The 21,432-nt window shown below is 32.2% G+C and overlaps 3 protein-coding genes and 1 long non-coding RNA gene across 4 annotated transcripts; 2 read left to right on the plus strand and 2 right to left on the minus strand.

Moving 5' to 3' along the window:
- Positions 1–1,613: 1,613 nt before the first annotated feature.
- Positions 1,614–2,658, minus strand: LOC139505495 (uncharacterized). Its single transcript, XR_011659758.1, has 3 exons — positions 2,586–2,658; positions 2,109–2,200; positions 1,614–1,655 (listed from the first exon to the last, which is right to left on the minus strand). It is a non-coding gene; the product is annotated as an uncharacterized lncRNA (long non-coding RNA).
- A 967-nt stretch (positions 2,659–3,625) lies between these two features.
- Positions 3,626–6,220, minus strand: LOC139505492 (uro-adherence factor A-like). Its single transcript, XM_071295045.1, has 2 exons — positions 5,117–6,220; positions 3,626–3,825 (listed from the first exon to the last, which is right to left on the minus strand). The coding sequence occupies exons 1-2, from the start codon at positions 6,027–6,029 to the stop codon at positions 3,626–3,628; spliced, it is 1,113 nt and encodes a 370-aa protein (XP_071151146.1). The 5' UTR covers positions 6,030–6,220.
- A 7,069-nt stretch (positions 6,221–13,289) lies between these two features.
- LOC139505493 (uncharacterized) lies at positions 13,290–16,927 on the plus strand (the record flags this gene model as incomplete). Its single annotated transcript, XM_071295046.1, has 5 exons — positions 13,290–13,414; positions 13,679–13,810; positions 14,438–15,206; positions 16,098–16,175; positions 16,651–16,927. Coding segments are annotated over exons 1-5 (1,272 nt in total), but the record flags the coding sequence as incomplete, so codon positions are not given.
- On the plus strand, positions 16,910–20,372 carry LOC139505494 (uncharacterized). Its single transcript, XM_071295047.1, has 5 exons — positions 16,910–16,944; positions 17,302–17,403; positions 18,406–18,501; positions 19,015–19,102; positions 20,139–20,372. Exons 1-5 carry the CDS (start codon positions 16,930–16,932, stop codon positions 20,222–20,224), a joined length of 387 nt encoding a protein of 128 aa, XP_071151148.1. The 5' UTR covers positions 16,910–16,929; the 3' UTR covers positions 20,225–20,372.
- Positions 20,373–21,432: the final 1,060 nt, after the last annotated feature.

The following is a 21,432-nucleotide window of genomic DNA, read 5'->3' on the forward strand; positions in this document are numbered from 1 at the left end:
TCTATAATAAAAAAAAAATCAATTTATGGAAAAATTACGGATTTACATAAAACTTTTTGGGGGCACATTAACTCGATTTCAAAGGCAACAAGTAAAATGGCAATTGTTATGCCCCACCTACAATAGTAGAGGGGCATAGTGTTTTCTGGTCTGTGCATCCGTAAGCCCGTCCGTCCGTCCGTTCGTTCGTTCGTGTACTTTGGACACATTCTTGTTATGTTAAATATATAACAATTAACCATTCAAAAAACACAAAACTCTGTCATTCAAATTATATGGCTAATCAGACGAACTTATTTGTTTTGGGTGTATAGATTAATTATTTTAACAAATTAAAAAGATATGTAGAAATGTGGATAACAGTAAAACTCGAAACCAATTCAATACTTAATTGATATGGTGTGCCGCTTGGATTCTGTTATCTCATTCTTTACATAATACTTTCGATTCAAAAAATGTATTACTTTTCATATAATGCCTAGGATAAATGCAACTTTTTATTGGTATGATTTTGTGTGATGTGTTCATAGAGTTCAAATCTGAGAATCAGCTATTCCTTATGTCATGTTTACCTACGGCGAGACTTTTTGATGTGAAAAAATACAGGGCGTGTCATATAACAAGTAATTGGAACTCTTTTGACCTTATTTCCGATTGTTTTCAAATATATTCATATATTTTCAAGCTGGAAATGTGACCAATTCAAGCGGCACGCTCTATCACTTTGTATATAGTATAGGGAGTGCTCATCACCACCCTCACCCCCACCCGAGGTCACACATGTATTGCCTGATCATACGTTTAAATTGTGAAGTGTTTTACTTACCATAAGTTTTGAAATCTGGTGAAGAATTAGCATAAGGATATTCATGGTCAGGTTAGAGTCGTGCGCATATTGGTTCCAGTCGAGAAAGGTGAAAAATTTATTTTGTCCATGAGCTAAAAACTCCGGTGACATGTGTCGTTAGTTGATCAACTTTATTCACAGCCTGCAATAAAACGTGTCAATAAGACAACTACATATATATGTAAGGACAAAGTAAAAGATATATACAGATATAGATTCGTTTTAAATTATTTTTTTTTACTATACTAAAGAAATATAATAAAAAATGATTTACAAGGCATACTAAAAAGAGGAAGTCTGTAAAAAACTGACAAAATCAAACGCTGTGTACGGAACAAGTTAATTCGAAACACAATTGCCATATTCCCTACATTTTTGTAGCTTGGTACATAAATTCTAATTTTAAAAAATGGAGGTACAATGTCGCGTATGACTGTATGGATCTGTCATTTAATTTACAGTTGTGGCGTGGTCGTAAATTCGCGAATAATTCCTCTCAAACTGCCGTCTAAAAACTTGCAATGAGATAAAAGCTTAGTATGATAAATTAATTGTACATAAAAAATCGCTCTAAATGGATAGATTGATTTATTGTTGGTTGCTTAACCTCTGGTGCTCTTTAAAAGAAAACGTTTGCATGGTAAAAGATACAAAATAATGTCTGAATAATTCCAAAGTTCCACATCAAACTCTATAATCGGAAGAAAACTATGATGTTCGTACATTTCCGAAGAGGGAATTTTCTGTTATACAAAATACCTACTTACCTTTGCCATTCGACCAACAAAATGAGGAAGATTCGTTTTTGCTACAATGAAAACAAAATTAAAGTTCATGTTATAAATAGGTAAAATTATGAAAAAAATAGGCAATCTGATAAACTGTTTAAATTGTCCATTTCAGTCATCCAAATTTGATTTAATAGAATAACATCACAGTTAAATTCCATTTGGAATACAAAAAAAAAAAAGCGGAAAAAAATAATTCCTTATCGAATTCGTTTCATTAGTTTTGAACAAAATAGAAAAGATTTTAACTTCAATGTTTTTTCTGTTCATTCCAGATCTTATTGGTTATGCCTTTAAAGTTATCAGATGCTCAAAGGCAATGAGAAATTGGCAAACTGAGTCAATAGTATATCGACTTATACAAAACTGACGCAATTTTAACTGACTTTTACAAAAATGACCGACCATTAATCTTACGGTCGACTCATTTTTCTCTAAAAAGTCCAAATATTTAGCCGTAGATCATAACTTACACTGATCCATTCCATCTATAATTAAGCTTAAATATTGTGATGGGGATGTCTTTGCAGCGTTTTTCTTTGTGTAATAGTACTTTCTTTCTAACCTGCAAAAATAGAAATTAAACATGTTAAAATATTAGTTTGCTGTTCAGCTTGCTTCTAGTAGCAAGCAAAGTCCACAAATACAACCCGATAAATTGATTGTCAGATTTTAATTTTATTCATATTGTTAAATATCAGCTGCTAGATACGATATGGAGCTTTTTGAATTCGTTTGCTGGGCTCACTCGACAAAAAACTTCTTATCGTGACCTGCAGCTTACCATTAATATACAGACATTGTCAATGTAACACACAAACATAAACAACAGGACACGGTCGATAAATATTATTGGCTGTAGCTATAGTAAATTTATATTCTTCTATGTGTAGTATATATTATAACTTGACTTTGATGTCATATTTATTAATTGCATATTTTATACATACATCTGTCTGCTATTGTGTTCTCTTCGTTCAGCTCGCAATTTTTCTCTCATCACTGGATCATGCGTGGTCTCTAACTGTCTTTCCAAACTTGTACATACTGTGCATTTCGAAAAGGAATTGGTCTGAAAGTGTAAATACAATTACAATACACATAGCATATACTGGCAAATGTTTGCGCTACATACCAATGACTAATTTGTAACTATTTTAGTTGCACTTTCACATCTACATATACGTAAGAAGTCTGAATTTATAAGTTAAATCCACAGTTAACGTTTTGCGAATAATCAAGTCAGTGGCGGATCCAGAAATTTCATAAGTGGGGGTCGACTGACTGCCTAAGAGGGGGCCAGCTCTGGTCATGCTTCAATGATTCCCTATATAATCAACCAAATTTTCCAAGAAAAGGGGGCCGCCTAAATCCGCCTCTGCATATACAATTATAGTGAAATTGGTTAATATTAAACTGTCCAAAATATGTCCTGGTTTACAGCATCACCTTTGTTTCGTAATGTACCCCATATAATGGAATAACAATTATTGGTACCATTTTTTTCACGCAAAGGAACATACACGTTTCAGACTCTTATTTTTTTTAATATAAGTTTTAACTTGATTAAAGATTTGTGCCTAACTTGTTTGTTTTAATTTATACCTTTTTGACTTTAAGATTGGGTAAATATTTTTTCCACATTCCGTAGAAGGCTGATGGCATTAAAAATTCTTCTGATCTTTCCTTCATATCTTCTTTATATCTTATATAAATCATGCACTGTCGTGTCCGATAAGGTAGTAAGAGTGTATTACAGTCGGGCATCCTGTCAACGTAATATGTAGCGTATTCTTCCAGCCAGTTTATAGCTTGGAGTGATTTTATGCTGGCACAGTAGTGTCTCTCCGATACAGAAAAACGTGCTCCTCCTATGAACTTTTTTCTATTAGAGTAATAGAAATTTTTGTGAATTCCAAGCATTCTCATCAATGCCTTTGGACAAACTACATGTCCGTTCTGTATACGGAAGTATGGTGTATACTCCATATTAGTTCAGAGAACTTTTTAATAACCACTGGTTGCGACCATTTATTGTCTTTGACCAGAATTCCAATCGCATGTTTTTAACCTCCACAAGAGAGAATTTCTTCGTACAAACTTTACTACAACAGCGCCTACATGACTTTAAATCCTTCTGAATACTTGCTACTTTTGTATGACGAGCAAGGAGACGACTTCTCTCTGGATCTACAAAAATGTGATATGATAGTTTTGTTAATAAACTAAAACACTAATTTTATTTATTTATTTGTTTTTATCTATTTTAAGCTCTCTTTGTTATTTTTCCCGCTTTACTTAAAGCTATTTTTCCCGCTTTACTTAAAGCTATTTGATCATCAAACGTAATCAATCAATCTTATGTATTTGAACATGCAATTAACCGTAAGTGTTTTAACCACATGTGATTTAATCAACTGACTAAAGAAAAGATTAACGAACAATATGTAACATATGAATACTGATAAAGAAACAATTGACCTTCACAAAATATCTTATGAACCTTTAAGACCATCAATTAACGTTAGCCATAATGAGCACTCATTGAAACATTATTCTCAAATCATGACAGATTTTAATAGGATAGTACAAATCATTGCTCTTCTTTTAAAACACGAAAACAATACGCAATAAATTAAATGCGTCCGATGCATTTTTCTAGATTACCCTCCACCAAGAACTCACAAAGCTTCGATGCATAAAAACGATACAGTTGAATAGCTATTTAATAAAAAAAAATCACTTAAAAATAATAGCCAAAATCCTTCAAATCCTTCAAACGCCAACTTTGCCTAAGGTAGTTGAAACGTTTCTAATTATGCTAGTAAACACCAAATTTTATTAAGGAAATTCACAACCATTTAATGTACTGAAACAAGTGTATTATCGTTTGTCGAGCAAAGGCAAGTCATATTTCTCTTTAGAATGAAATTCAAAACAGTGTGGCTGTGGCTATTGATTGACACATTAAATTCATCCATTGGCTGGGACAATTTAGGTGAACGTTTGTATGTAGCAACCACTGCTCACTATGTACTTTTTAAAGACACTTAAACTATTGGGGTCACCAAAGGTTCTTCACCAAAGGTTCTCAACACCTTAATAAAGTAATTCGAAAAATTAATCAGAAATAACACGATGTTTTGATTTATACCAATTATATAAATCAAAACATAAAGGTTATTCCTGATTAATTTTTCGAATTATTTTATAAGTAAAGGCGTTAAGAAACCTTTGGTGACCCCACAGTTTAAATGTCTATCGTAGGTACGTCGTGAACAGTGGTCGTTACAGACAAACGTTCACGTAAATTGTCCCAGTCAATGGATGAATTTAATGTGTCAATCAATGGCCACAGCCACACTGTTTTGAATGTCATTCTATATTACTTTCTAACTTATGGATAGAGAGTTGTCTCATTGGCACTCATACCACATCTTTCTATATCTATTATGATAACAAACAAAAAAAAAACACTTACGTGATTGCGATTCAAGCAAAGGTTTTGTTTCTTCTTGGGGAAATGTAGCTCTAACATCATGATACATTTCTGCCATACCAATTGATGCATCTGAATACACTGAAACATTTTCATTTATACTGCTTTCTGAGCGAGAACTAGCAAGATATGAAGTTCCTTCAAAACCAGAAGATAGTGACAGTATTTCGGTTGATGCTAGATGAAGTGTTTCCGTATCATCTTCGTTGAATTCATAAGGCGACGAAGGGCAAATATTACATCTCAGTTTTGTGCTAATTTCTGAACCCATATAACAAGAACTTTCATGTTCACTGCTGGAAATTCCGAACGTTGGTTCTAACTCGATTAAAGTTCTATTTACGGAATAATCAAACAGTCCAAAGTCATAATTATCATCTGATATGTCTGCCACCCCACTAATCACTGGTATTTTTCTTGGTGTACTGGTCATTAAAGCTTTGTTTGGCGATTTTAATGTTGTGTCATAATTTACTGCATACTCTTCAAATGACTCTAATGTTTTTGTTTCTAGAATCAACGACAGGCTGGATTCAGCAGTGTTGCTTAAGTCTCCAAAACAATATGAATCAGACTGTCCAAGATTATGTAAATCAGAATCTCCAAGATTATACGAATCCCCTAAATTATGTAGCTCCGACAATGAATCTCCTAAATTTACCCCGTGTTTTTCGGTATAATTTAAACACACTACTGAGTTTTCCGCTGATTCTAAAAAATGAGAACCACCAAGATTACTTGAATTTACAAATGTATATTCATCAGTAGCGCTCGATGCATCAGCGAAAACAGTCACATCGTTCAAAATTGAATCAACAGGTAGGATAATTTGCGGCACCTGAATGGAGAATGTCAATATTCGTCTCTGAAATAAACAATCGATTATTATGAGCATAAACTAAAAGTGACAATGGATATTTGTAGCCGTATTTTATTCGCTGAACTCCGGCAGTTTGTGTTGTGTTTCTGTTTTCATGTATACCCACGATCTCTTTTTACTCGTATATATATTCATACGGTTAAAATCAGAAAGCTGATGAAGCCTTGTAACGTATGAATATTGAAAAGACTAAGTGATAAAATTAATATATACTAGAACACACCCGCGAAATCGCGGGCATTCAGAGCGTAGTTTAAAGTATCAGTATGTAAAGTGTTGTTGGAAGAATTTTGTTAAATACAGAATGACTGGAGAATTTCAGCAAAAGTATCATAAGTCATAGGTTATTGTTTTTTTTACCCTCCACCTTTATTTCCAAAGTTCACAATTTTTGGTTTTCTATCAATTTCAATATGAACATACATTTAGTATGTTCAGAACATTTATTTAAGTAAGGATCCTGTAATTCAGTGGTTGTCGTTTGTTTATGTGTTACATATTTGTTTTTCGTTCATTTTTTGTACATAAATAAGGCCGCTAGTTTTCTCGTAAATGCATTGTTTTACATTGTCATTTCGGGGCCTTTTGAAGCTGAGTATGCGGTATGGGCTTTGCTCTTTGTTGAAGGCCGTACGGTAACCTATAATTGTTAATTTCTGTGTCATTTTGGTCTCTTGTGGAGAGTTGTCTCAACATGGCAATCATACCACATCTTCTTTTTTTTTGTAATCAATGAATTTTGTAAAAGATTTAATGACTGGAAAAAGTATCAAAAGTTCACATGAATAATTTTAGCGCTTATCTGTATATTATGAACATTCATTACTATATAAATAAAGCGTATTTACTTTAAATTCTAAGTTTACTAATCGATCCATGGTGATCATTGATATAGTATACAGACCCTCTCTATTTAATAAACTCTGTGACTGTCGTGGATAGTAAACTTGAAAATGATAGCAGATAAAATTCTGAAAATACACTTTATTCGTAGTTTATGTATGTTCAAAGTATACAGAAAAACGCAAACCGGAAGTCTAATCTGACTTAAAATTTCGTACAATGACGGGACAATACCCGGATGCCTTTTTTCTCGTTTTTCTCCTAAAATAACTCAATCTGAATAATCATATGAATGGATGACAAATGCGACTATGCACTGTACCTATAGGACACAGAGGCGTGTTGATTGATTTATTGTGGAAAGAAGAGAAGCGACACCAAAAATGAGGTCTTCTCGTTTAATAGTATAGATATACTGCATACATATAGTGTAAACGTTTTGAAACTGTATTGCATGACTGTTTTACTATTGATAGTTTTGAATTCTTTACGTTTTACTTTACGTAAATGAGTGTAGGGCAAAAAAAAAAAAAAGGGGGGGGGGGGGGGGGGGGTGTCCTCTGCGCTACAATGTATCAATCAAAATTTATCTTCTTCAAAATTCAATAATGAATATAAGCTATGAGGGAAATCAGATGGATTTAAATTAATTTTTGTTGTCAACGGCCTCACACAAAAAAAATCAATCAAATTTGGGATCAGCATATATTTTTTAGGAAAACAAATCATAATCCCCTCCCCTTTGAAGTTTAATGGTCGTTCTCTAATTTTGGTGCTATTTTCACATTTCCTGACCGGTGTGAGAAAAAAAAAATTCTCCTCACTATTGAAAAATCTGTTCTCGGCAAATGATTGGTTGAAAAGTTAATTGTGACGTTTTCTTCTTAATTTAACATACACAATTCAATTGAATGTCTTATTTAAGTCTCATCCCTCAACAAGTACATGTAAATAAATACATTGTAACTTGAACTAACACTAAATAAATTGAGAGCCATTATCAGAGACTATAACATGCTTAGATATAATACACTAAACAATATGAAATAAAATACTATTTACACATGTACATACGGAGAGTGAAATCACTTTATATAATAATATCCATTATTCAGATGACGATAGGTCATAAGTTGGAAATAAGTACCGACTGTATACCATAGCAAAAAAGAAATTAAAAAACAAACAACTACCAACTAATTTAAAACACTACATGGAAAATACGGAAATGGGGGTTAGCAATACGAGCGCATTAAAAAAAATCTTATCGCATGTGCTGGAATATAGAAAAAAAAAGTAACTGTAGGTCTGAATAAATTACCTATTTTTTTTTTTTATTTATTTAGAGTTGTCGTCTTGCTTTATTCATACAATATTATATAGGCTTATTAAACAGTTGTTACAGTATAGCTAAAACAAATAGCAAAGAAACAATCACCACTGCTTAAGACGTAATCCCACTGAATGTGTGGATCGTAGCTTTTAAGTTATGCAATGTCCAGATAAAATGTTACAGAATCTGCGCCCCGTGGTGAAAATTGCCGTAAAAGTAATGTATGTATACTAAGTATTCCGATCTATAACGAAAAATCTCACCCGCGATCACATCCTCAAAGCAAGAAAACACTTACATGTAATGCGATTAGCTCTCCAATTATAACATTTAGGAGGATTAATACGTTACTATTAACAGGATTATATTAAAGTCTCTTTTGTGAAAATTCGTAACTTAATAAACTTGTCTAAGTGGTTTTTTATTAGATGTCCGCTCCTGACCCCATACTTTTGAAATTTATCATTTGATATCAGTCCTGTGACTGAAAACAAGCTCAGCGTATTTTAAAATATACAGTGCTAGGAAATTTCACCGTCACAGGCCGTAGGAAATTGTATATGGAACGTCGAAAATAGGATAGGAAGGTACAAACATGTACAGTTCCCATGAATTTTTTTTTGTATATATAAAAAAACAAAGGAAACATTTTAGTCTTGCTACCCACGTGTAACTAGCAAATCGATGTTTATCCTCAAGAATACCAGATTAACCTTTATTTGATTTATTAGGTTAATAAGGTCCACTAATTTTCCCTTATCTAAATATTAAAGCATACCCAAAGAAAAGTGATATATACTGTATGATCTGTCTGCATTGAATATGTTAAATTCATTAAAAAGGAGTGAAAGATATAATCACAACAATAAATCATAATAAAAGAAGATGCGGTATAATTACAAAAAAGGCATTTCTCCGCAAGAGACCAAATTACACAGACATTAACCACTATATGTCACCATACGGCCTTCAACAAGACAAATGTTAATAAGTTCAAACGAGAACACTAACGGCGTAATTAATGTACAAAATAAGGATCGAACAAAATAATATGTAAAACAGCAACAAACGACAACGTTACCACTGAATTACAGGTTCACGAATAGGGACAGGCAATTTTAGAATGTGACCGAACCAAGTATATATAAGCGAACGCCTTACACCCCTCTTTTTTCTGTAGAGTATACATTCGGTTTTTAAAAAAAACCCGCCAATAACTACCCAAATGTATCTTGAAGTCTTTGATCATGAATATTTAAAACATTTTAATTATAATAATATATGTGAACCTCTATATTTTTGAATTAATCATTTTTTTTAAATTTTTTTTAAAGATATGAATATTTCAAATTGACTTACCTCTGAAACTGGGTTGCAGTTCTCTCTTATATTCGTCTTGACACCATTCAAAGTTTGAACAGATAACAACACGCTTAAACACAGAGCCGATAAAAAAATACAGCAGTCCATTATGTTCTAATTGGAAAGTAAGAAACACATGGTTTAAAAATATACATGTAAAAAATGCGCACGTGTCTAGCAGGCGTGGCTTCGCAATGCGATTAAATATAACCAGTGGTGTGACATTGTAGCAGTCCACTATTTTTTTTCTAAATCGAGATCAAACGGTCATATTACGCAATAATGTCGGGTTCAGAGAGATGGAAAATCATGATTGAAAACGGAAGACTTTGTGTAGAGGAAAATGGTAGATATTTTGAGGACATCGACAATGTTGGAACAACAAGAGAATTTGGAATTATCAAGGTGACTATATAAACATTTTAGTAATTTACAATTTTATTTGGTCAATTGTGGATAAGAAAAGCCATCGGAAAAAAAACTACAAGCTCAACAAACTTGTATTGAAAGCAAATCAAAATATTCAAATCAAAATAATACATAAAAGTAAAGAGATACTTTTAAGTATAGAGTAGATAACTTTCTATTAAAAGTTGCATTTAACTTATATTAAGGACGTCACTAACACAATTAGTGTACTACATGTATACTATTGTTTCTTAACACATTGTTTTGGAGTTGTAAACATAGGAAACTCTAAAAATATAAACTGAAATAGTAAAACTGTTTTCTTCTTCTGTATTGAACATTGTTGAATTACATCTTCAAATGTTAGGGCAAGTACATTTAGATTTTGAATTCCTTGACATCATGTCAGTGTTTTAAACAAAATCATTGATTGATCTTGCACATCTCTCTACATAAATATCTCAACTCTCGTTTTCAGAATGAAGTTTACTTTTATTAATGTTAATCCATCAATAAGCTGCATATTCTTTATTACATTTACTCTTGTGAAGTAACAACTGTTCATTTTATTGTGGAACGGTCATACAATTCACATTTGTTTTTATTTTAGACTTTGTTCAATGTTTGTCAACGTTCACAAAAACATGATGTTTTCTTATAATTTAAGGTTACATATGAATCTGGAAAAGCAAAAATGTATAGTTTGAAAAACTTATGCGAAGGTCTTGGTTTTGGGCCAGCTGTCAAGACTCGTTCAGGTTTTATGAAAATATGGAACTCCCTGAAAGGTGAGAAATGTATTTAAAATGTGTGTGTTGTTCTTGTATCATGAGTACATAGTATGTGTATGAGTATTTGCTTCTCTTGCATTCGTCACAACTCGGCCGATTCCGTACCTCCATCTAAAGATAGAAGGAGAGTAGCGGTGACTCCGAGGATTGCCAACTGCTACTCTTGATTTTGACATTTTGTCCGATATTCGGAATCCTCTAGTTTTATCCATGTAGTACCAATAAAAAAAAAAATACACTACCAACCCTTACTTTTTTATTCATATTTTTATTACATATAGTTAAACTAGTCATTCATGAAAATCTTATACAATTCTTGTTATTTTTTCATAGTGTTTGAAAGAAAAAAGGTACCAATTTTAAATGTGTGAGCATTCTAAGAGAGAATCATTTCTCTCAAAATTTTCAATTGATTATATCTTAAAAACAAAGTCGCGAACCTATTATTTTTTCCTGCTTTTTAGCCTAGGTTCAGTTATTAATATACTATCAATTTATACCAGTTGATCAAAAAGCTAGTTATTGTCAAAAAGAGAAGCGAACATCCTTAATCAAACTAAGGCCTTAGTTGCTGTCGTATATATTTTAAACATTGAATTTTTGGCGATGTCAAGAGGCTGATATTGTTTTTAAAAAAATGACTACCATGAACAAACATTGATAATACCGTATTTCCATGACTAGTAATCCTCGCTCCAAACTCCGCTGGACCTCCTACGGCACCCGCTGGTACTTGTAGTTAAATATTTGATTGTATTCAACAAATTAATTTATAAACTGCATGTACGTGACGCTTATATACCAAATGGTCAATATTAATCATCCGTGTTATTTGCTCTATGGGATGTTTGTAAAATTTCAACGGAGGCAATGTCTTGGCATGATAATATCAATGAGCTTTTATTCGTATATTTGTCAAGTCTTTGTATGTGTTTTATTTCGTGATAGGAGGGGGAAAAGAAAAAAAAGGTAAAAGGGGGTGGGTTATTGGCTGTCTTTGCCTACAACAATGTACTAGTGGGGTGCGTGTGAGTGCTTTTCTGTGTTTATTTGTCCAATTGGACTTGTCGTTTTTTTTTACTGAAGAATATAACTGTAGCAAACAAGTTTTAACTATATAATTTTTTACAGCAAACGTAGACAATTATCAGCTACAGACATCTTCAACAGATAACATTGATCAGCCGGAGAACCAAGTTAACATGAATATTTCAGGTAGATGTGATTCTTTTAATACATATTTGATATTTACACACGCTTTCGTGAAATCAAGTTACTAAAGTAATCCATAAATATGATAAAATTCGGATTGAAAAACTCTTACCATAACCAATAATATTAATTCATATTTTTGCAATAACCCTATAATATTAATTCATATTTTATAAATAAAAGAAGTTATAGTATACTAGTATGCGTATGTGAGATGACAAGTAACGATTCTAGAGGTTCTATTATCGCCGTATTACATTTACGAATATTTTTTTTTAAATTGCATCTTCGCTTTTCTGCACAAACCCCCATAATACATGTACAATGTTCAAAAGGGGGGGGGGGGGCTGTATCCGTACAATCTTCAACAATAATGGACAGGCCGGCTATACGGACAAAAGTGCAATCATTAAAAAGACGAGGTACATTTGTACGATAAGGCCCGTTTTTTGGCCCCTCCCCCTATTTTCTTATTTTTCAAAAACTGTTTTGGAAAGCTTGTTATCACGTTGACGTTTGTTTGGATGAACTTCAAAACCATTAATTTTAGAAAATGGTTGAGATTACTGGGTTAAAAAGGTATCAAAAACGCCAAATGATTCTTTGGCATTGTTTCTATAAAAAATCTAACACGCGCCGGAGAAAATAATGGCGATTTAGACAGCAAAAACTGTTATGACATGACATTGGAATTAAAAAAAATCCTGTGCCACGTTGGTGCAGGCACCTAAAAACTAAAAATTCGTTGTACGGAAGACCTGCAATTTTAAGTGAATGATAATTACAATATTTGAATTATAAAAGGAAGTTTACCCACTCACCTTACCCAGTTGCTAGTATTAGTGGTTTTGAAGTTCATCCAAACAAACATTCAAACCTCAGGGAATATTCTAACATAAGACGTAGCTTTCTAAAACAGAATTTGAAAAATGAGAAAATAGGGGGGCCAAAAACAGGCCTTATCGTACCAGAATTTCCAGTTTTCCTGCCACACCGACTTCTTGCAACAGAGATTGTTTTTGTTTCTGTTATAATTAAGAGTTTGTTTTTTTTTACTATTCACTGAATCATAATATGAGTCATGTGGTCAATTTTATTCGTTGAACTTAGTTCTAAAGCATAAAACATGACGCGGACGTTATGATTTTGTTCGAGTATCCGGACAAAAATGATACAAGAAATTTGGTATCTGTTGAAGATTTTTTTTTTACAAAACATACATTAAAATTAACATTATAATAATTGTGTTTGCAAAGTTCCATTCTTTTGTTGTAATACGAAACATCTAATTCAAGATAATGCCTTTTTTCTGTGAATAGATGTACCAGGAGGGGAGGATTTAACCAGCACTGACGACAACGTAAACACATTGGATAATGTGCAAAGAAAATCCTCGACGCAAAAATCACCAGTCCAAAAGAAATTATTGTCACCAATGGACAGTTCTGAAGGTATTTTTTTAATCCTCCTTCTTGCAAACAATTGATCTGCTGCTTCGTAATACTAGTCATGTGAATTCGGCAAACAAAAATCAATAGTAAATAAGATATGTATGCAAGTAATATAAAATCTATTGCACTTAATATATATGCTTTTACAATAAAACTGGAAGAGACCAAGAACAAGTTAAAAATGTTAATGAAAATTATTTACTATTTGAATAAAAACCATAATTACGATGCGAAAATTTTATGTATATTTTTCTTTTGCAACAGATGCATCGACAGTTGAAGATATTCTAGGACGTAGCGTGGGTTCTTGCACTGAAGCGCACATAAATACAGAAGACGCTTCCGATAGCACACCAGTTACAGTGGAGCAGTCAATTTTGGACGATTATTTAATAGGTATGATATACCATCTTCATTCTCTTAATAGGCGCTACTCATGGTATGAAGTATAGAAACTTTTAATATTAACTTTTATACTGACTATATGTTGAAGGCCGTATGGTGACCTATCATATTTGTTACTTTGTGTCATTCGGTCTCTTGTGGAGGGTTGTCTCATTGGTTATCATACCACATCTTCTTTTTTATACTTGTCTGTTATTTTGACATCGCCAAACATGTTTTATCTCTAGTTGCTGTTTTTGTTTAATGACCATTTAAGAAAAATAATGTGCAAGTCTTAGTTTTGAACAAACTTGGGGATCGAACACACGATTACAAGGATCACTTCCAGAGGCAAGTTCTCCGAGGATGTTATTTTTTTTTATTGCATATACGGGTACTGGAAACTATAACCATATCAACTTCAGAAATATTACTTTTACATCAAATGTTCAAACACTTGCTCATTAAGTGAACAACATATTTTTTTTTTATATATTTTGAACTCGAAAAATTACAGCGCCCCCTTACGGTCATTGTCCTCCTGAAGTGATCAAAGTGATCGTAATATAACGACTGGATTATCGGGTTATTGAATTGTTGATTTTCCATTCTAAAGTGATAGCATTTGTTTTCTTTTAGGAGACGCATTAAAGGTACATATTCAGAACTTAGTTATACCTGCCGATGATCGCTGTTTTCGAAATCTGGACACGAAACATGCTCACTGTCTAAAACAATTTTATGAAAATCAGCAAATGTGTCATACAATTCTCATTGGCAACATTGTCAGCGATGTTACTACTGATAAAGGTAATTTGTCAAAGTTTCTTCAAGAACCTGGCAAAGTAGCAGTTGAAACTTTAGGTGGTAATCATACAAGACATGCGCTACAATGTTTATTCGCAAGCCAAACGAAGCCTATTAGCATGGTAACATGTCGGTTATACAACAAATTACCAGACGAGTTGGCGCTACAATTAGGGTATGAACACAATGCATCTAATACATTAGGAAAACCGACAAGTTTTGTTGATTTAGTAAAGATGTTTCGAAAAGAAGCAACAAAAATAGTAGGAGATACAGATATTAGCTGCATGCAAAGTAGTGAAGTAAAGCAATGGAAAGATATTATATGTACCATTCTAGGGATGGACAGAAAGGCGGAAGAATTTCATAACAAGTACAAGATTGTTTTAAAAATTGCAAAATCAAAGGATTCCGTATGGAGAAAATTTTTAGAATTCTGTTCCGCTTTCGAAATGAATGAAATTAGAAATACTCCAAGAGGATCCTTAAAGATTACACAGTTGAGAGATTTTTCAATGCTTTCTAGTGATAACCAAATACATATTTTGGAAGAAACTTTACAGACAAAAGACTGGAGAGTATTTAAGAGAGAAGTAGAAAGGTAAATAAATGCAAATCATGTCGTGTGTACTGGAAAAAAAATTCACTGCACTACATGATTTTCTTAAATGTTGATTTTATATTTGTAACTTGGTTTGTAAAATATGCTTCATAAAAAAGGCATTCAGCATACATTTACGTTATATCGGGAATATTATTAAAAAAAAAAGAACCGTGGTTTTCGTAATTTAATTCACAGTTTAAGGAATAATTGGAGCATTTCATTAACCTTGAGGAATCTCATTTGTAATATTATGACATTAAAAATGAGTTATGAAAAAAGGAATGTACACACCAATTTTTAAAAATTTATCACCTATAAAATTGTTCACGAAAACAAAACACAAAAAAAAACCCTAATAACACCAAGACAAGAATAAAAAAAATGTACAGGCAATGTTAATGAGAGACAGCAACCAAACGACACAAATAAACTAAAATTATCTAGAGACAACACATAGCCTTAAAAATATAGGCGGTCTCCATGCACTTTATCAAGCTCTTAATTTTCCATTATATACATCTTGTGAATAAGTTATACAAAGACTACCAAAGATCTTTCGTTTAATCGAAATCCCCCAAAAAATGTATTGATGAAATGTCAATCGCAAAGTCATCTCGTCAACCTTTTCGATAGGTCGGGTATTTGGTGGTTGATGTAGACTGCAGCCTTGTAATTTTGTAAACTTATGTTTTTTTTTTGTTTTTAATGTATAATTGGGCTAAAGTGCAATTTCAAAGATCTAATCGATATTTATGGTAATAAGCCCACCTTTCATTTTAAAAAAACCCGGTATATTGAAATATTACAGAAAAGAGCTGACACTGTACGTACATGTATATCAGTAATGAAGTTACCGACTTAGATAATATCACTGGATTTATTTTGTAGTGTAAGTTCAGATCGAAAGAAAACGATTGGGAAAACGAAAGCAGATCCGTCAGATGTTGACAGAAAGATCAATGAAAAGTATGTTAGCATTTTAAACGAACATACAGAATAAGTTTCATGCATCCATTTATGACAATATTTTGTTCAGTTTTATCATTTCACGGGATTTCCAAATATCATTGATTTATATGATTGCGTACTTTAATGTTTGAACATCATTTGGTGCATTTCCGAACGTGCATCTACATTATAAATTCCTACTGGCGGCACAAAACTGCCATTTTGATTTATTTTAGTTTACGATATTATTTCAAAACTGTCCTTTTGTTAATAACTGTTAAGAGATTATTTTTTTAAATTTTAAGGTTTTAATTTGTTGATGAAACTTTTCAATATTATATACCTGCAGACTCTCAATATTCTGTTGAAAGCTGGTTTAACTGTAGTAATAAGAGAATAGTTCACTCCTCCTCCATTACAAGTATTTAAAATGTGCCTTTGCTTATTTGAATTAACCCATTAAATTATTGAGCATTTCATTATATTTATCTAGTGAGTGTAAAATAAAACAACTGACTGCCGAAAGAGAAAAATTGGCAACTACTTCATCAACATTAAAATCAAAGTTGACAGAAGAACAAAAGAAAACAGAGGACTTCGAGACATTGTTGAATCAAGAAAGGAAAAAATGCAGTGCACTTGAAACTAAATTACAGCAACTGAGGAGATCAGAGAATGAACTCAAAGTTGTCTTGGATAAGCAGATTGATAAAAATGAAAAATCTAGTAATCTGCTACAAGTTGAAAAACAAAATACCAAACCCTGGAAGAAATGTACAATAAATTGGTAAGTTGAGTACTCTGTTTTTTAGGGCTGTAATAGCCCTTTTGACAAAACGCTTATTATTTTGTTGATGATATATGGAATAATATTCTGCAACAGACTTACGATAGTTATCAGATCACATTAATGATGCATAAAGAGTTGTTCAATTGACCATGCAGTCTGATGATCTTGATCTTGCATTACATAATTAATCAAACATATTTACCAGATTAGAATAAATACCAGAGACAACAAAGAAAAATAATTTATACAAGAAACATCTTACATGTTATGTACTTGTATTTAAACATAATAAGAAAATATTCCTTATTCAAATGTTCTCAATACGCAAACTCTGAAAACAATGATGTTTTACAGGAAGAAGCAAAAGCTTGTTTAGAAAAGAAAGTTCAGGAATTTGAAGAATCTAGTAGATGTCAACATATTGAAAAACACAAAAGCCAAGTAGACAACTCTGTTGTAAGTTTTATAACCTACGTATATATTTACCTTACAATTAAAAAAAAATGTCCTTTAATTTTTGTAGATTGTTTGTTCAACAAATGATATTCACTTTGTTGGTCTGAGTGAACGTAATTAACTTAAAATCGGGAAGATGTGTTGAGTTTCGTACGTAATTCTTCTTTAGAAGTAAGTTACAAAATAATGTTGACCCCTGTGTTCATAATTTCTCATTTTTTTAATTTGGTCTGATTCTGTTATTCATATGCATTTGCTTTGCAAATGAATGATTTTCATTGGATAATTTTACAGTTTTTCCTTTTTATTATATTTTATTATAAATTTTAGTTCCAACGTGTGTATCGTCACGTTTGTTTCATCAACTATTATCTATATCAGTCTATATCAAGTTTACGTTAAGTTTTTATGCACCACCTACGATAGTAGAAGGGCATTACATGTATGTTTTCTGGTCTGTGCATCCTTCCGGCTGTACGTTCGTTCGTTCGTTCGTCGGTCGTCCGTCCGTCCGTCCGTTCGTCCCACTTCAGGTTAAAGTTTTTGGTCAAGGTAGTTTTTGATGAAGCTGAAGTCCAATCAACTTTAAACTTAGTACACCTGTTCCTTGTGATATGATCTTTCTTATTTTTAAACCAAATTAGACTTTTGACCCCATTTTCATGGTCCACTGAACATACAAATTAAAAGTGTGAGTTTCAGGTTAAAGTTTTTGGTCAAGGTAGTTTTTGATGAAGTTAAAGTCCAATCAACTTGAAACTTTTCAGGCCAAACTAGATCTTTTACCCAATTTCACGGTCCTTTCAACATGGAAAATGGTAATGCGAGTGGGCATCCGTGTACTTTGGATACATTCTTGTTCAATATAGATTTGTATATTAAGTTTGTTTGCTGTTAATGACTACATATTACTGTAACTGTCTGTGACGTGCCATTGTCTTTAGAAAACTTTTCATAATATCTCTTAAAAGATATACACAACATATTTGTATATATTTACAGGTATCTGGTAGAGATTTGACTCCAAAACAAAAACTAAAAAATGACTGCAGTCACAGTGACAACTTAAACAAGAAGAAAAGAAGGATGAGTTCAAAGGTAAATAAAAGAATAAAAAATGTGTACAAACAACTATAACAAAATCTCTGATTACAGAATAATTCTGGACAGTATTGGCGTAAATAGACAGTGGGCAAATTTGAACATTCTGGACATTTCTGCCTCTCTAATATTTTTTTCTATCCAGAGCAATTTTGAAAAAAAAAATCTCAAAACTTGTGCTTTACTCCAAGTCTATTTTAGCCATGCGGGCCATATTAGTTGGCAGGTGGGATCATAAGAAAATTTAAAAACAAAATACTCCAATGATGCGTATGTAATTTCATAGAAAATTTGCTAAAAGGTTTACAGATAACGACAATACATGTTGTACGATATTTTTAACCTACTTTTAGGACGAGTTTAACTGCTGGACAGGTGGAGACTAGTCGGCCATGTCTTTAAACCTTGTCAATCTTTCGGGTCTAGACACAAAGAAATACACGGTGTGGTATAAACTCTATCATATGTTTTGTGCAGTTGTAAGATGCTTATTTTTCATTTATGTTGTAGGAGTTTGAAGTTGGTACGTCTGTTGAAGCATTTTGGTATCCAGACAAGTGTTGGTATACTGCAAAAATACTAATGAAGACAGGAAAAGGTAAGTACTGTTTTATGAAAACAAAATTTGGAGGGCAAATGTTATCAGATATAATATCAGACTGTACAAAGATAATTCTGTCGTATAAAGAAATAAAAGTGGAAATGTTTTGTACTCAATCAACACATGTGCATATAAGTTGAAAAATAATCATATTAGTAAAAAGTTTTCAATTCATGGTAGCTATCCTGATAAAACAATTCAACAAAAAGACGACGTTTATTTTTACAGAGGAGCACTTGTACTAAACTATCGTTTCGGTATATATTTATTTAATAAACTTTTTTAGTTTATGAACTTTGTTTTAAATCCATTTGCAAAGAGAACGCCAAGTATTAAATTTACGGTAATACAGAATTGTTTCAAAAGTACTACTTTTAGGCGTTGCATCGTCCTGAACATGCTTGTACTATTTCCCATTGGACGTCATTTTTTAGGCTTGTCACACTTTTTTTTACGTTTTATAATGTTTTCTTTAAAATGAGCTAACTGCGAATGAGTTTTTTTTTATAAAAAGGACTTCATAATGGTCGAGAAGATAATATTCCAAAGACTCAATATGCTGATTTTTTTATGAAAGAAACAGTAGTTGCACCAGTAAACCGGTTAATCAGTTGATCAGTTAGGGTCAAACATTCAGTCAAACATTAAGTCACATTAAGTCTAGGTCAAAGTTAAGGTCAGGTCAAGCATATTTGACTTCACAAATCTAATACTTAATTTAACAAGGACCAGAGCAGAAGATATTGGCATGTAGTCATGTATTCTAAAACCAGGATTTATGACACTTAATCTATCTGAAAAAGTACCGATAAAAGCATTACATGCTATATAATATATAATCACACATACTCCTGTATTTATCAGTAATTTATATGGCCAGGGGTACTATTTTGAACCGACAAAAATACATCTTATTAATCGAAGTCAGTTACTCTTTACTAGTATCATTATAGTTTCAACATTCAAGTAAAATAGTCCACAATTTATTATGCATTAAGACTCAGATCTTTTTAAAAAAATGATTTTTTTACAGGCTATGAAGTAAAGTATGATGTTGATAAATTCGTCAAAGATCTCCCCTTAAAGTATGTGAGAGCGGAAAAAAATTCTACAGAATAGATCGATTAGCTGAAACAAAGAAGAATGACCATCATTGGAGGAAAACTATGATGCACTTGCTAGCCAAAGTGGAGAAATATTTGACGAACATGTGTTTTTTGAATTATTATTGTTGTCCCTATAGAAATAATATAGATATTGTAAATAATGCGTAGTTGTTAATTATTGTCATAGAAAGTATCATATAGCTTTACTCTGCGTAAGGAATTTACAGCAGTCATTGTGACAAAGATGGGGATTTCTTTATCATTTACACCAGAAATTTGCGAAAAACAAAAAGAAAGCAATGGAAAATACCAATAATAATCAGTCACGTTTTGATTCATTGTGCTTATTAATTGCATTTGAAGTTGGATGGCGATGTTTAATTGATAAATGATATGAAAATATCATTGACTTTAAGTGTTCTACCATCTTAGATGAAGCGAATTAGTATCTACAACGCATATTTCAATATTAAAGACAGATACATACGACCGGTTCACAAAATCGTTAGAAAAATAAATCTAATTTCAAATAAAGAGTTCCAAAGTAATATGCAATTTCAATGTAATCAATAGATCTGAAAAAAGAAACATTTATATGAAATTCATCTTTAAATAAATACTTCGACTGGTATGGTACACGTTTTTGTTTACCAGAAATATGCATCATTTCAGGGCCTTTTATTGTTGAAGATTCGGTATGGATTTTGCTCTTTTTTGAAGGCCATACGTCACAGTAAACCTATAGCTTTTTTATGTCATTTGGTCCCTTGCGGAGAGTTTTCTCATTCGCAATCATACCACATCTTATTGAATATTTGAAAACGAAAATGTTACCGGTTGATTATGATATACATGTACTGTATGTACCTTTCTAATCTATGAATAAGTGTGATTAGAGTAACGTTTTCACGTTGTTCTTGGTCTAAGAACCAAAAAGCAATTTACGCATTATATTTTACATTCAATTTTGTTCTTGGTCTAAGAACCAAAAAGCGATATACGCATTATATTTTAAATTCAATTTTGTTCTTGGTCTAAGAACCAAAAAGCGATATACGCATTATATTTTACATTCAATTTTGTTCTTGGTCTAAGAACCAGAAAAAATAAGATTGATAATAATTTATTTGATATCATTCGTTTAGTTGGTCCATAGACCACAATCTGGTGGACAACAGCTCTATCATCTGCGTGAATGTAACATTTTTTTTGTTTAAATTA

The sequence above is a fragment of the Mytilus edulis genome, unplaced genomic scaffold (genome assembly GCF_963676685.1).
Source record: "Mytilus edulis unplaced genomic scaffold, xbMytEdul2.2 SCAFFOLD_1743, whole genome shotgun sequence".
In the NCBI taxonomy this organism is placed as follows: domain Eukaryota; kingdom Metazoa; phylum Mollusca; class Bivalvia; order Mytilida; family Mytilidae; genus Mytilus; species Mytilus edulis.